General features: G+C 36.7%; 4 protein-coding genes across 6 annotated transcripts in view; 2 read left to right on the top strand and 2 right to left on the bottom strand.

Moving 5' to 3' along the window:
* LOC104760821 (glutamate receptor 1.2-like) overlaps positions 1-689 on the top strand; it is a 4,252-nt gene extending 3,563 nt beyond the window's left edge. The window contains exon 6 of one of the 2 annotated variants that reach the window (XM_019239977.1): positions 111-689. In XM_019239977.1, the coding sequence (XP_019095522.1) occupies positions 111-378 (268 nt within the window). In that variant the 3' untranslated portion in view covers positions 379-689. Of the gene's footprint in view, positions 1-4 lie in introns of both variants that reach the window. The other variant, XM_010483788.2, reaches the window with a different exon arrangement.
* Positions 2,780-5,921, top strand: LOC104760823 (glutamate receptor 1.3). The gene is made up of 5 exons (XM_010483790.1): positions 2,780-3,101; positions 3,204-4,432; positions 4,543-4,849; positions 4,942-5,315; positions 5,425-5,921. Exons 1-5 carry the CDS (start codon positions 2,792-2,794, stop codon positions 5,809-5,811), a joined length of 2,607 nt encoding a protein of 868 aa, XP_010482092.1. The 5' UTR covers positions 2,780-2,791; the 3' UTR covers positions 5,812-5,921.
* Positions 7,892-11,058, bottom strand: LOC104760824 (probable D-amino acid oxidase PA4548). Its single transcript, XM_010483791.2, has 9 exons — positions 10,582-11,058; positions 10,318-10,467; positions 9,699-9,913; positions 9,543-9,613; positions 9,245-9,410; positions 8,806-8,977; positions 8,508-8,666; positions 8,324-8,412; positions 7,892-8,244 (listed from the first exon to the last, which is right to left on the bottom strand). The coding sequence occupies exons 1-9, from the start codon at positions 10,826-10,828 to the stop codon at positions 8,149-8,151; spliced, it is 1,365 nt and encodes a 454-aa protein (XP_010482093.1). The 5' UTR covers positions 10,829-11,058; the 3' UTR covers positions 7,892-8,148.
* LOC104760825 (monocopper oxidase-like protein SKU5) lies at positions 11,164-14,586 on the bottom strand. 2 transcript variants are annotated; one of them, XM_010483792.2, is made up of 9 exons: positions 14,346-14,586; positions 14,091-14,200; positions 13,718-13,988; positions 13,478-13,616; positions 13,023-13,377; positions 12,524-12,889; positions 12,353-12,431; positions 12,081-12,283; positions 11,164-11,596 (listed from the first exon to the last, which is right to left on the bottom strand). In XM_010483792.2, the coding sequence occupies exons 1-9, from the start codon at positions 14,487-14,489 to the stop codon at positions 11,485-11,487; spliced, it is 1,779 nt and encodes a 592-aa protein (XP_010482094.1). In that variant the 5' UTR covers positions 14,490-14,586; the 3' UTR covers positions 11,164-11,484. The 2 variants fall into 2 exon arrangements, with proteins under 2 accessions (XP_010482094.1, XP_010482095.1); XM_010483793.2 differs by lacking the exon at positions 11,164-11,596 and having other exon boundaries at positions 12,087-12,213.

Raw genomic sequence — 14,592 nt, forward strand, 5'->3', positions numbered from 1 at the left:
AAAGGCTCAGAGATGGTGCATACTGTGTCCCGGGAGATCGCGAAGCTAAGGACGAGCGAGAGGCTAAACGAGATGGAGAGAAGATGGTTTGATAAACAACTTCCATACACAACCGATGATACATCAAATCCTATAACCCTTTATAGATTCCGCGGTTTGTTTATGATCACCGGAGTTTCATTCGCTATTGCCCTTGCAGTACTTCTCATTCTCTGGCTCCAAGAAAGATGGGAAACTCTTGTGAACTCGGCCAATATATTCCTCTCACGACGACTTAGACATTTCATGATTCACTTCACAAGAACTATCCATCCTAGTCCCCTCGATGACCCCATTGGCGAAAATGCGGTTCAAATGGCTCAACGTAACAGACCGTAAGTACTGATTAATATACAGCAAAAGGTCCATTTACTACAAGTGAAGTGGATGTTCCTGTTCTTTTGCATGACCCTATAGCTTACACAATTGTTGCGATGTGGTACTGGTACGTCTTTGACTCTGACTCTAACTATGAGCTTGGAGCCTCTCAGAACAACCTTGCCCATCTTCAATGTTCCATTAGTTCTTGATCCAAACTTGCTTACGTCTGAAAGTATAAATGATTGTGACCAATTTGTAAATTGTAGTGTGGACCATTCAGAACCACTTTATGAGTTTTTGGTAGCAAATATACCTCCCACTGATTAATTTCTGGACAGTGCTTTCAAAATGAGATATCCGCTATGATCCAGTTTTAGGTAATATTGAAAGCACTTATGCAATGTAAATTGACATTCACATTTATAAAAAACACACACACTAAACTTCGCAAATTAAACGTTTAATCCTTAGGGGAATTTCAGTAGGTGTTCCATTTTTAAAATGAGGGTCCAAGGATCACTTGATCCAATATTATACATCTTTATAACTTTTTGTATTTTATATTAGATAGTCCATAATATTAAGAATAATTAGTTATATTGATAAAACTTTCATATCTGGCTTAACAAAAATAGAATCATATGAAAATAAAAGGTGAAATATAATAATTAATGGAAAATTAATATGGTAAGTTAGATATGAAATGATTGAATATATTTGTCTTTTGAAATTAATAATGTATTTTTGTTTTTCTAAATAACTAAATTGAATAAATTAATATTTGACATTTTTATCCTTAGTGGCTTTTATTGATTTCTTTTTTAGTACATAACATATATTTGTAATGGCATTGTGATGTAATTATTTACACGTTAAGTTCAAAAACGTACTTTCCCAATTAATAAAGAGGGGATGCATCTGAAATATTAAAATCTTTTTGAAATGAAAATTAGTGTACGTACCATCAAATTAATCCTTAAATATAAAAAGAGGTGTAAAAGATGTACTTAAATACTATCCAACAACTATGGAGTTACATAAAAATGTACATACCAAAAGCAAAACCACTTATTTGTTCTTACTATAATGGTGTTTCCTCTTTGGTCTTTTAAACTAGAAGTAGGGAAACAGTATTAAGATTTTAATAACAACTGTTCTTAAATTTTATGATATGTTGCTTTTATGACTTAATACTAGGATTTAACCTGCGGTACACCGCGGGACAATATTTTTAGTTTTAAAAATTTAAAATTTATATTGTATTTATTTGTTATTTTGTTATTGTTTTATTAATTTTAAAAATATAAAATTTTATAGGTATTTGATATAAGTATTCAAAGTATAGGATTTTTGTAGTGTTTTCAAGGTTTTAACCCGTGTGGTATATGTATAGTCTAGTAATACATTTATCTCCTGATACACATCTAAAAGTGTTTAAAAAAAACAATTCCATTTAACTCCCTATATAGGACTAATGCCAACCCGTCTCACCAAAATCAAAATAAGTTTTTGCGTAAAAAAATAATCAAAATAAGTTTTTTGATCAAGTTTAGTCATGTAATGTTTTACCAAATTAGCATATTTTTATAGTTTATAATTTTTTCCATGTCAATATATATAGTTTATGATAATTAATAGAATTTTATTTTTTTTGGTAATTCTTCAAAAAATAAAAAATAAACCAAATTATACGGGAGGTTTTCAACATATTTAATGTGACATTTTATAATTGGATTTTCGGTTTAGGAAATTTATTAATGTTAATATAATTATGGATATTGTAAACTTTTGTTATGGAAAATTTGTTGTATATCATTTGAATTTGAGATATTCTAGCATCCATAAAAATAGTTTTGGAGATTTAATGGGTTAAAACTTTAATGGGTAGAGTTGTTTTTGGAAAAATCGGAATGTATAGATGTTGTCGAGATTTTATGGTAATAAATGTAACAAATGTTGGTCAATTTAAGAAAATTTAGTATTTGAGTTTATTTGCAATGTTATTTATAGAATTATTTTAGGGGTTAATGTTATAAAAAATTAAATAAGTAAAATTTAAAGGACATAAACCAAATTCAAAAATGTTAATAATTGAAATGTTAATAGAGATGGGTCCGTTGACAAATTTTATCGTCTAGAGTCCTATTTTTACTTTCGTCACCAAACATTATAAATTTAGTGACCTGAGAAACAAAAGAGTAGCCAACCTCGGTAGCCCACACCAAATTTTTCGTTGACTAATGTCACCCTCTTAACAATCATATAAAAAAAGTCATCATCCTAAACTTTGAATTTTTCTTCTTTTGTATGTATACATTACATTTTATGTAAGACAAGACAGAGAAAAAACAAAACACGGCATGTGTTATATAATAATAAAGAGTAAAGCAACAAACGTGGGCTTTCTCTTTTTTTCTCTGTAGATTTTTTAATGGAGAAATTTTGTATTCAAAAACCAATCTTGCTATCGTTTCTTCTTGTTTTGCTTCTCTTCTTCATCTCCGGCTCTTTTGCTTCAACTCAAAACGACGAGGTTGATGGACGTTTCAGGTCGGGGCATGAACAGGTTCCAGTCCGGGTCGGGTTGGTTTTGGATTTGGGTTCCGTCGAAGGCAAGATAGTGAAAAGCTCTGTTTCCTTGGCGCTTTCCGATTTCTACGCTATTCACAATGGTTACAAAACAAGAATCTCTCTTTCATTCAGAAACTCTCATGGAGAGCCTCTTCTTGCTCTTGCTTCTGGTAACACACTTCCTCTCTAGTCTCTACACAAAGTCACTTCTTCTTTGTCCTCATTCACGCTCACAATCTTGGTTTTTTTTGTATCTTTTGTGAATGAAACAGCTGTAGATCTGCTGCAAAACGAAGGAGTAGAAGGGATTATTGGCGGGAACTCGTTGCTAGAAGCTAAGCTTTTAGGGGAACTTGGAGAGAAAGCTAGGGTTCCTGTGGTTTCACTTAACTCTCCGGTTTCATTGTCATTGAGCAAATACAGTCACTTGATCCAAGCCACACATGATTCTGCCTCTGAGGCAAAGGGGATTACATCTTTTATTAATGGGTTTCATTGGAACAGTGTTGCTCTTGTTTATGAAGATCACGATGATTGGAGAGAGAGTATGCAACTTATGGTGGAGCATTTTCATGAGAACAACGTTCGTGTACAGTCCAAGGTTGGTTTTACTGTCTCTTCAAGTGAGGGTTTTGTGATCGATCGGTTACAGAAGCTGAAGGACTTGGGAACTACTGTCTTTGTTGTTCATTTGTCTGAAGTTATAGCAACTCATCTCTTCCCATGTGCTGCGAGACTAGGGTTGATGGGTGATGGGTTTGCTTGGATACTCACTGCAAAAAGCATGAACAGTTTCCATGAGTCCATTGATGATTTTGTAAAGGAGGCAATGGAAGGTGTGGTTGGTTTCAAATCTTACATCCCAATGACAAAAGAGCTTCAAAATTTCACTACGAGATTGAAAAACTCACTACCTGTTGAAGAAGCGGACATTACTCGGTTGAGTATCTCAGGCGTATGGGCTCACGATATAGCTTGGGCTCTGGCGAGTGCAGCGGAAGTAACAAAGATGTCAAATGTGTCATTAACTCTCCTTGAGGCAATCACAAAGACTAGGTTTAAGGGTTTGAGGGGTGACTTTCAATTGAATGATAAGAAGTTGTTGTCACAAAAGTTTGAGATTGTGAATATGATAGGATCAGGTGAGAGAAGGGTAGGATTCTGGAATTCTAACGGTAGTTTTAGCAATAGAAGACATTTATCTTCTACTCATAACAAGCTAGAGACAATAATTTGGCCTGGTGGGTCTGCTCAAACTCCGAACGGGAATAGTCTAAGAGATAGCGATCGTAAAAAGCTGAGGGTGTTGGTTACATCTAGCAATAGATTCCCAAGACTGATGAAAGTGGAGACTGATCCAGTAACCAATGATTTAATTGTTGAAGGTTTTTGTATAGAAGTCTTTAGAGCTTCGATTAGTCCTTTCAACTATGAAATAGAGTACATACCTTGGCTTAATGGAAGTAACTACGACAATCTTGCCTATGCACTTCATAGCCAGGTACTAACCAATGTCAATGTTTACTATTTTTACAAATATTTTATTTGATAAATGTAGAGTGTGTGGAGACATAATCGAGTTCCATGAAAATGTTGTGTTGCATCCAACAGAAAGACAAATATGATGCGGCAGTGGGAGATATTACAATCACTTCGAACAGATCGATGTATGTTGATTTGACGTTGCCATTCACAGAAATGGGTCTTGGTATTGTAGCACCAAAGGAGAGGAGTATGTGGGTGTTCTTCCAACCTTTAACACCAGATCTTTGGATAACAAGTGCAGCTTTCTTTGTCTTGACCGGCATTATAGTTTGGTTGATAGAAAGATCTGAGAACAAGGAGTTCCAAGGATCTTGGTCAAAACAGATTGGAGTTGCTCTTTGGTTTGGCTTCTCCACTCTTGTGTATGCTCACAGTAAGTACCCACTTTTTCACATTCACATAGTACAGAGTCTTGGTTAGAATTAGTTTTCTTTCACATTTTGATGTTTATTATGTGTTTTTCAGGGGAGAGGCTAAAACACAACTTATCAAGATTTGTAGTTACAGTTTGGGTATTTGCAGTACTCATTTTGACTGCAAGTTACACTGCAACATTGACATCAATGATGACAGTGCAACAGATACGATTTAACTCTAATGAAGACTATGTGGGTCACCTCTCAGGCTCTCTCATAGCAAATGTGGCACTAACCAGTTCCAGCCTCCGAGCAATGAGATCCCTTGGTCTCAATAGTGCTGCAGATTATGCTCAAGCATTATTAAACAGAACTGTCTCGTTTGTTGTTGATGAGTTGCCATACCTTCAAGTTCTCCTTGGCGAGAATCCGACACATTTTCTCATGGTCAAGACACAATCTACCACCAACGGTTTCGGCTTTGTATGTATATCCTTCTTCTTCATATTCATAAGCTTCCTTACTCTTTATTTACTTTTGACTTGCTAACAAAAACAAATGTTTGGGTTTGTTATATCCATGTGTTCATCAGATGTTTCAAAAGGGCTTTGAGTTGGTGCCTAATGTGTCCCGAGAAATAATAAAGCTAAGGACGAGCAAGAAGCTTAACGAGATGGAGAAAACATGGTTTGATAATCAACTTCCATACACAAGCGATGATACATCAAATCCTATAACCCTTTACCGATTCCGCGGTTTGTTTATGATCACCGGAGTTTCATTCGCTTTCGCTCTTGCTGCACTTGTCGTTCTTTGGTTCCGTGACAAAAGGGAAGTTCTTGTGAATTCGGTTAAACTATTCCTCTCGCGACAAATTATCAATTTCAGGATACACTTCACAAGAACTATCCATCCTAGTCCTCTGGATGACCGCATTGGCGAAAATGCAGTTCAAATGGCTCAACGTAACATACAATAATAGGAACTGATGATTTAGGATAGAGCACAAGAAATGTTCCATTACCATTCCTTACTTGTAAATTCCTAACGTTCGATAAACAAAAAATAAAAATAAAAAAAAAGGTACAAAATGATGTTTAGACCCTTTGTAATCAGATTCAAAAACCATTTTATTATGTTGGTTAGGACTACTTATATAATGTATGGTTCGGACACAAGAAATATCACAAGTCCGATATAAACCGGAATTTATAGACATTAATTACTAACCAAGAAATATGAAAACCATAAACCAGAAGTAAACCGAGTCTGAAATACGAAATACCTCGTCCAGAGTATAAATGGGCTTTTATTGGGCTAGGCTGATAAAATCATTAAAATCATTGAGTCCATTAACCAGACAAACCCTAATCTTCCACCTCTCTAATCTCAGACTATATATAAACTCTGTTCTTTCTGTTCAAGAACAACAACGCCTCTCGCATCTCTATCTCTAGGGTTTAAGTTAATCTTTCAAAATTTTGGCAGCTCTCTCTGTTCGTAGATTACTTCTTTGTTCTATTTTTTTGTGTAGATAATTTTTATTTTATTTTATTTTTTTTTTTTTTGGGGTTTTAAAGCAAGTCTCAGCTTCTTTGATTGGGTTAAGAATATCACGATCCAATCAATTTTATGAAAATCATAACTTGCGAAATAGGAATTTAGTCAGTATCACTCGCCTGGATCTGATAAAAAATAATGATTATCTAGGCCCTTAATCTACTGGCACAATCTGTCTCATTTTTTTTTGGTCTAATTTTATGTGATAATTGTTTTTGAGAAGCAAACGCACTCTGTCCCAAGACCATTAATTCCATGTTTTGGTGCAATTTCTTCGTTTGCTAGATTGATCTGTAATCCAATTTAACTCAGTCCTCAGGATTTTATTTTTCAGTGATCCTTACATGGGCACATGGTTGGTTTACAATATCTTGATACATAATCACTCTGTATGAGCTGGTTAATGATTTGAATCACTGTATTTATCTCAGCAGAACCAATGGTATCTGATTTATGGGATATTGACCGACCAAAGACGATGATTAATTCAGAAAGTTTGACAAAGAGTACGGTTTTTAAGTTATTGACCCGACATAAGTAAGCTGTGTTTGGTCTTTTCTTGTAATAGGAAGACCAAAAATAAGTAACCAACTAAGCAGTGGATGGGAGAGGATTGAATGCGGATTGAGGAAATACCTTTTGCCTGTAAGGGATTAAAATTCTTCATGAAGATATTGAATCAAGATTCAAGAGGATCCTATTGCTCCTTAACCTACAGTCTTGTTGACGAATTAGATAGGTGATTGAACTGTTTCATAGGTGTCGCACAATAAATTTGAGATCACACCAAATTATAATCTAAACTCGTATATTACCTTTTGAACAAATACAAAACCTAAGCCATAAAGAAGAAGATAATGCATTAGATTTTGGTGAGGATATCTTAAACAACTTAGCTTATGATTATAAAACTTCCTAGTCTTTAAATAATATTTTTTCCTTTGTCTTGTAGTAACTAAATTAAATACTACTAGTATGCCCATTCCAAGTGCATTGTCTTGTAACTAAATACTCCCTCTTGTTTTTTAGTTGTTTTCCAATACTCAGTCACTTATTTCCAATACATATGTCTGCTAAAAATACCAATTTTATCCCAACTATTTTAATACTTTAACCAATAAAAAAAAAAAAAAAATGTATTAAAGAAAAGGTATAATAGAGCATCGATCTATTTTCTTAATTTGTATGCAAAGCTCTAGAAAGACAAGTAAAAAAATCGAACCACCATACTTTCGTTAATTTTTTATTTACCAACTAACTTCACTCGGTTTACCTACTATTGGTTCACTGGGTTTATTGTTCGTGAACCAATAGTTTGGCAGAGATGATTGACACACCCAAATGAGATAATATCATACTGCCCAAGGCTTTCAAATACAATTATGAAGTATGAATATGGATTATTAAAAAACAACAAAGCACTAATGTTATGAACTTGTGATCATCCTTCAATTTCTTTTCAGGTTTAGCTGTAGATGAAATTTAAAGCTATTATCAACTTATGAACACACAGATAAATTAATTGCTTATGATCGGTGGTTATAAATCCTCATCATCGTCTAGTGAAACTCCAAACGCAAAAATTACAAACAAACATAGAAAACGAAACGATACAAGACCATGCATAGACAAGGATGCCTGAGACAAACACTACTGCAAAAAACATTTAGACACCACTCCCTCTGAGAGACCATTCAGCAACAACAATGCTCAAGAAGATTCAGTCCCTTAACTGAACCGAACTGCGTCTATTTCCTCAGCAACAACGTCCTTCAACCCCAAACGGTGAACTAGCTACTTGTGACGGTTTCCCCAGTACTATGTCCGATACCATTTCCGCTGTTCCTAGAGCCTAAACGATTTCAAGAAACCGGGAATCATGATCATGTTCTTGAGAAAGGTTTTCGAACATTAGTGTGAATCTTACTTACCATGGAAAGTCCTCCTCCTTCATGACCAGCTGCCAAGTATAGGTTTTGTAATCCAGGCACGGATCCAATCACTGGCTTCCCATCAGGCACTATCATCAGTTCAAAGACACGTACGTTCAGGTCTTGTGATCATTCCAAACACCGGTTTCAAGTAACTTTGAAGCATTAGAAGCAAGAGACTTACTGTAAGGGCGCAACCCGACTCTCACTTTCCTGTTACGGATGAAATCTTCAAGGGAAATATCTCGTAACTTGGGAAAGAATTCTGCTGCACGCTCCCATATGCAGCGGACGATAAACTCATCAGCTTCAGTGTCAAACCCAACAAATTCACGGCTGCTCCCTGATATTTAGAGATGTATGTATATCATGTGTGACTGGTAAACATTTTTAGCATAAAAAATAAGAAGAACATGGATATTTTACTGGTTCAGGAGTTCAAGAGGCAAGAGGTGAACACAGATTCATGAAATTGAAATTACCAAGAACAAGGTTTCCTGTTGTATCCATTGTGGCTGTCATGGAAATGGATAGCATTCGTTCATCGACATCCAATCCTGAAGCTGAAGCACTTTGATGATTCGCATAACCAGCCTCCATTATCCCATGATTTAAATGGAACGAATCAAAGTTTTCCACCACAAGTAGATGTCCCTGCAAAGAAATTAGTTGGATAATCCCAAAGCAGTCTATTTTCAGAGTTTGCATATTCTGGAAGCTTGCAGTGGATCAACTTGACAAACAAAAATATACTTGTTTCTCGTAAACAATAACATTCTCAAGAACTCAGCTTTCCAGAATTTTTAGACCTCAATACATTTCGATATAGAGATTCAAAATGCCAAATTTTTGTGCTGCCAAAGATTTTGATAACGGGGGTAAATGAAATGGAAGAATGAGCAATCAGACAAGAGCTCAAACCTTTCTTGGCTTCACAGGAACGTCAAGCGAAATGTTGCAGTTTTTAAGCAGTTCATGCATGAGAGATCCACTCCAGCAACCAGCAGCTACTATAGTAGCCTTCTTACCATACAGGTAGCGTTTAGAAGTCTGAACACCTGTAACCTCCGTTCCATGCCCCTCAGACCTAAATCAAATATACAATTAACACAGCCTCTTAAGGTACCAAAATTACGATATTATGACGGCAAACTAGACACAAAGCATTTTTATTTGTGGTTCAGAAGAGTTCCAATTCAGCTAAACAAAGATTAGCAACCTTATTAAACCTGTAACAGGTTCGTGATAGAACTCGGCATATCTTCCTTGTGTTGCAAACTCTCTGTTTCCCTGAATAACTCAAAGAAGAAAACTAAGTTAACCACAAAGCAAAGAGTCTGAGGAGACATTCAACTATCCAGGAAATTCTAGCAACCTTCTCGATATAAGCAACCGCACGATGAGCATCCAACTGCGAATCATCGGGAAGAAATGCAGCCCCGGAATCATAATCCACAAGAACCGAAGGCTCTTTTAGAAACAAATCACCACTAGACAAATATTCAGTTCTCAACCCAATTTCAGATAGCTCATGAACCTTTTGCTTCAGAGCAACACATTCCTCAGAGGTCCTACCAATGAGCAAGCTTCCTGCAGATGACAACAATACAGAGAACTATATCATCTAAAAGAAATTTGCCATTTCGAGGAACAAAGATGAAAATAACATTGCCTAACATTGGTGTATAGAACCCAATTAACTAAAGTGAGGCACTTTATAGGAATTAACACAAGATCGATCATCAGATAAACAAAGTCGCTGAAAGAGCTCCAAATGCATAATACACTGAACTATATCATCTACAAGACAATCCTATTTCGTTGAATACGATGAAAATAACATTGACAAAAGTACCTAACTAATGGTGTATAGGACCCAATGGGCTAAAGTGAAGAACTTTATAAGAATCAAGCCAAGGTCATCAGATAAAAAAAGTTGATTAAAGAGCTCCAAATTCTAAACAAAAGTGAAGTGAGTAGTCAGAAAAAAAAACCTGTCTTTTTCCAGCCAAGCAACTCTTCAGGATCAAGACCTTCATTGTTTAAGCTCTCTGCAAGATTGTGCCAAAGTTGATGACTCCTCAAGGTCAAGTCCCATACATCACTTCCTGGCTTCTTGTGTGTCATCCATATATATCCCTGCCCTGAAATCCCAAAATCACAAATTTTAAGTTAAGCCAACTCTATTCACTCTCCAAGAGTCCAACTTCATTTGCAGAATCCAATTTTGTAAGAGAAGGGAATGAAATAAAGATTACCGGCACCAGTGGCGCCAGAGCAAGGGACGGCTTTATCAACAACGGCAACGGATAGATCCGACCCGGTAAGGAATTGGCGGGCTATGGTCAATCCGATGATCCCACCACCAACAACGACTACATCGTAGGAGCTGCGAGAAGCTGTAACACGAAGCAATGGAGAAGCTCCACGTCGGGTCCTCGGAGATGAGAATGGGTAGTTCTTGGGTGTTAAAAAGGTGGGTGATTGAAGGAAAATGGAAACCATTGGAGAGGTTTTGGTATCGTAAAGGTTTGAACTTTCAAAAGTCAACGAAAAAATTAGAACTACCGGAATAAGACTTTTGCATCCTATAAACTCTTAAATTAGCAAAGTTGACACTTTTTAGTTCTATCTATGTGCAATTAGCTCTTCTTCACATTTCCACCTGAGAATCATCTTCTTGTAATATGAGAGTAAAATGAGTTAATGTTCCATGTTGGAACATGGATTCAAGCTCCTTAGACACGGATCCATTATATCCATCATCCATGGATATCCGATCAGTTTCTAGTTTCTACATATGCCTAGGAATAGCCTAGCGAGAAGCTTACAAACAAGACTCAGGTCTTAGCATCACCATTCTCATTTCTCCAGAGATGTCCTTATCGGAATACTTTGCGGTATTATCAAGAATCTTCTTAGTATTACAAACATGATGTAGTGTTCTCACTAAGTTCATCTAATAATAATTTTCTATTTTAATGCAAGCCTTACGGCATAACATTATATTGATTGGCTGAATAAACTCTACGCATAAACAAGAAACATAGCATCTGTGATCTTCAAGCTTCTACTGTTACACCAACGCTACGAACTTCTAAAATGACGGGAGTGGCGTTGCAGTTGCAGGTTTGCTATCAGGCCAGAGAAGCTAAGAATCGTCATCTTGCTAAACTACTGACTAAGATTGCAAAAAGAGCGAGGAGAAACGCTCTGCTTGTCACAAAGATGGATCGTGGTGATCCCGAAAACTTTACCCTTTGTGCTTGATCTCTGCAGAAAAAACCAAGACACATGTCAATGCAACACGTTTATCTCCATTAACTACATGTGACCTTCGGTTTCTAGAAGAAAAAAACTGCAACTAAACTCTCTCCAGCAAGCACTAATTACATAATGAAACTGAAAAAGCAAACAAAACAACAAGAATCTGGTCATTTTACATAGAGCAGATATGTTGAACTGATGAAATAGCATGTTTCAGAAAAGAAATGACTGAGAAGGCCAACCTAAAAGGTATATCCTGTCTATATAACCCAGAAAAGTCTATATGAACCAGGTTATAAAAGTTACTTTTGCTACATAATAGGTACTTCCAGATTCTCCAACCTCTTTATTTTGATCAAATTTGGAATTTAGGACCAACAAAAACAGGAAAGAGAAAGAAAAAAATGATACTCTTTCTATCTTATCTATGGAACATTCTTTTCTAGATTTAACTTTTGAAAAAAAATATGAGAGCATCTGCAAAGCTTACTTTTGTAATGGTGAGAGCCGACCACAATATATGGAGTTTCCAGGAACGGAATTCTCAGATGAGTCCATGTCAATCTCTGGATTAACCACACTCAAGTATACTTCTTGGCCCAGATACCATGAGGCGAGATTGTCTATTCGAAGGTTCCACATGCCAGCATTGTCCAAAGAAACCAAGATGGCCGTCCATGCACCAGGATACACCTGTAAACATATTAGCTGTAAAGAAACACATAGAAACACATGTAAGATTCCGGTTTCAGGTCATAAAACCTGCGTAGTAGATCGAGCAACCGCGTCCCCCTTGTTGTATGTGCTTCTGCTATTTTCTGTCCACAGACCAAAGTCCATCCTTCAAGACAAACATCATTCTTTAATTTTACAATCACATTCTCTCAATGTCTGATCATGTAATTGGATCTAAGATAACTAATGCAACCTTACCCAACAACAAAAAATGCATAACCATCCAAGTGGTAGCTCTTAACAGTGGTGTCACTATTCTGAAATATGATTTCCACGAATCCCTTGAACGTGCCGTTTATGACAGAGGTATCAACCCTGGGATGCCTATTCATTGGTCTTTTTGGGAAATCCAACTTGTATACCCCTGAGATGTTGTATTGCTGAGCAAGCTTTAGGGGTGTTGAAGGAGGTATATACGATATACCATTAAGAGTGGCACGCAAACGTCCTTCTATCATCTCTGGTGGTCGGTTGACAATCACATACACATCAGTTACTGTGATCTGGCCATATTTGAAAGATCCCTGAGGGTTTGGGCGGGCAGCCCCAGCCGAGAGATTCAACCTACCAAACAGCATTTCCATCAGCAACAAGTAAAATTGCAGTTTTTTTTTAAAAAGGGGTTCCGGATTATGCTTAATACAAAATACATTCTCCCAAGGTATGAAACATATAACTAAACATAGTGGTTAACAACCTTATGGATCGAGCTTGGTTCATTGAGAAAAATGTGTCCAACTCAACAGGAGGATCAGGGAGTGGACCTAAAGCGGGTCCTTGAGAACTAGAGTAGCGCAAAATAGCGACTCCACTAGCTTTGACGGATGTAACAAACCTTGGGCTGGCAACAATGTAGTAGTCATTACTACCAGATTGATCCATAGTGACCAAAAATGAGAAAGATTGACCCACATGAATGTCCATGTTTGTATAATTCTGCTGAACTGTGTATGACCCTTCTGTCTCAACAAGAAGTAAGTTATGATTCTGTATTCTAAAATTCAAGCTGGTTGCAATCCCAGAGTTGTGAACACGGAAACGGTATGTTTTTCCTAATAACGATGAAGACATGAATGTGGTCAGAGCAGGAGAAGACTCAAACTACAAACCAAATAAAGATTCAACAAAAAAGGGATCTTTTTCCAAGGATACCTGGTTCAACGTTTATAATCCCAAAAGGAATCGCATTCTTAGCAAGCTCTCGAGTGTAAGGAAAAGGTCCAAATCCATTGATGACAATACCATCTGGAGGTCCAAGACCATTCTTACCCTCAACATCCTTCCTCAGCTTCTGATTCCACAAAAACGTTTGAGATGTTAAAAACAAACATAGCAAAAAGAGACAGGACAGTAACAATAAAGAAAAGGTTAAGGCTTTATTTGTGTAAAAACCTTATGGCTCTTAGTATACCAATCACTGATAAAGAGAGTAACATCACCATCAGGACGAGCAAAAGGAACCGGAATGATATCTCGATTATTGACAATAATCCGTCCATACCCACCAGAAGCTCTCTGAAAATTTGTAGAAGGGAAATAAAAGAAACTCCCAATCTGATCTTTAACTTGAAACTCATAAGTCCAATTCCAACCAGCAGGAATTGGACAATTAGTTCCTAAAACACCATCTTGCCATGAGTTTTTCCTTTGTTGTATTCCATTCCTACAAATCACCACCACCACTAACATAGTTTTAGTGACCAAATCAAATCAAAATCATACAGATACTTAAGAATAGAAGAGAAGAATCGACATTGTTACTGACCATGTAAGAAGCAGTGGCTCGTCAAGATTATTCTTCACATTCATAACAACGTTCCAATTCGTAGTCACGTTTAGAATTGGTCCAGGGAACTGCCCATTTATCCCAATTACCTTCAAATCGAATACACCAGCAAGAACCCACATGAGATCTCAAAAAAGTTGAAACTTTTCAAATTGGAATCTTAAAAATCGAAACTTTCCAAATTAGGAACTTTGAAAATTGAAACTGAGATGATGAAGGTGGAAAATCTGAGACCTGTTGACGAGTGCCGAGAGGAGAAGCAGTGAGGTAAGAGACAGTCCAATCGAAGAAGACGTAAGGATCGGCGGCTAGGGTTCTGGTAACCGACAAGAAAACGACCACTGATATGCACCATAAGTGCAGTGGAGAGCACCGCATTGGATCACTCACTCTCTCTCTGAGTCGAGCAGTGTGTGAAACTGGAGAAAACCATGTGCAGAGATTTGGGAAAGCTTTAAACCAAGTCTGAATGTGATTACAG

Source organism: Camelina sativa, chromosome 18 (assembly GCF_000633955.1).
Source record: "Camelina sativa cultivar DH55 chromosome 18, Cs, whole genome shotgun sequence".
NCBI classification, from domain to species: Eukaryota; Viridiplantae; Streptophyta; class Magnoliopsida; order Brassicales; family Brassicaceae; genus Camelina; species Camelina sativa.

What these genes read in the sequence shown, in the direction of transcription:
- LOC104760823 (XM_010483790.1), top strand. Translation starts at nt 2,792, where the DNA reads ATGGAGAAATTTTGTATTCAAAAACCAATCTTGCTATCGTTTCTTCTT. An exon ending in TCTTCTTGCTCTTGCTTCTG is followed by an intron (nt 3,102 to 3,203) that starts GTAACACACTTC and finishes TGAATGAAACAG; the next exon opens with CTGTAGATCTGCTGCAAAAC. An exon ending in CCTATGCACTTCATAGCCAG is followed by an intron (nt 4,433 to 4,542) that starts GTACTAACCAAT and finishes TGCATCCAACAG; the next exon opens with AAAGACAAATATGATGCGGC.
- LOC104760824 (XM_010483791.2), bottom strand. Translation starts at nt 10,828, where the DNA reads ATGGTTTCCATTTTCCTTCAATCACCCACCTTTTTAACACCCAAGAAC. An exon ending in GCTTGGCTGGAAAAAGACAG is followed by an intron (nt 9,914 to 10,317) that starts GTTTTTTTTTCT and finishes TGTCATCTGCAG; the next exon opens with GAAGCTTGCTCATTGGTAGG. An exon ending in CGGTTGCTTATATCGAGAAG is followed by an intron (nt 9,614 to 9,698) that starts GTTGCTAGAATT and finishes TGAGTTATTCAG; the next exon opens with GGAAACAGAGAGTTTGCAAC.
- LOC104760825 (XM_010483792.2), bottom strand. Translation starts at nt 14,489, where the DNA reads ATGCGGTGCTCTCCACTGCACTTATGGTGCATATCAGTGGTCGTTTTC. An exon ending in CTCTCGGCACTCGTCAACAG is followed by an intron (nt 14,201 to 14,345) that starts GTCTCAGATTTT and finishes TTCGATTTGAAG; the next exon opens with GTAATTGGGATAAATGGGCA. An exon ending in TTGCTCGATCTACTACGCAG is followed by an intron (nt 12,284 to 12,352) that starts GTTTTATGACCT and finishes ATATGTTTACAG; the next exon opens with GTGTATCCTGGTGCATGGAC.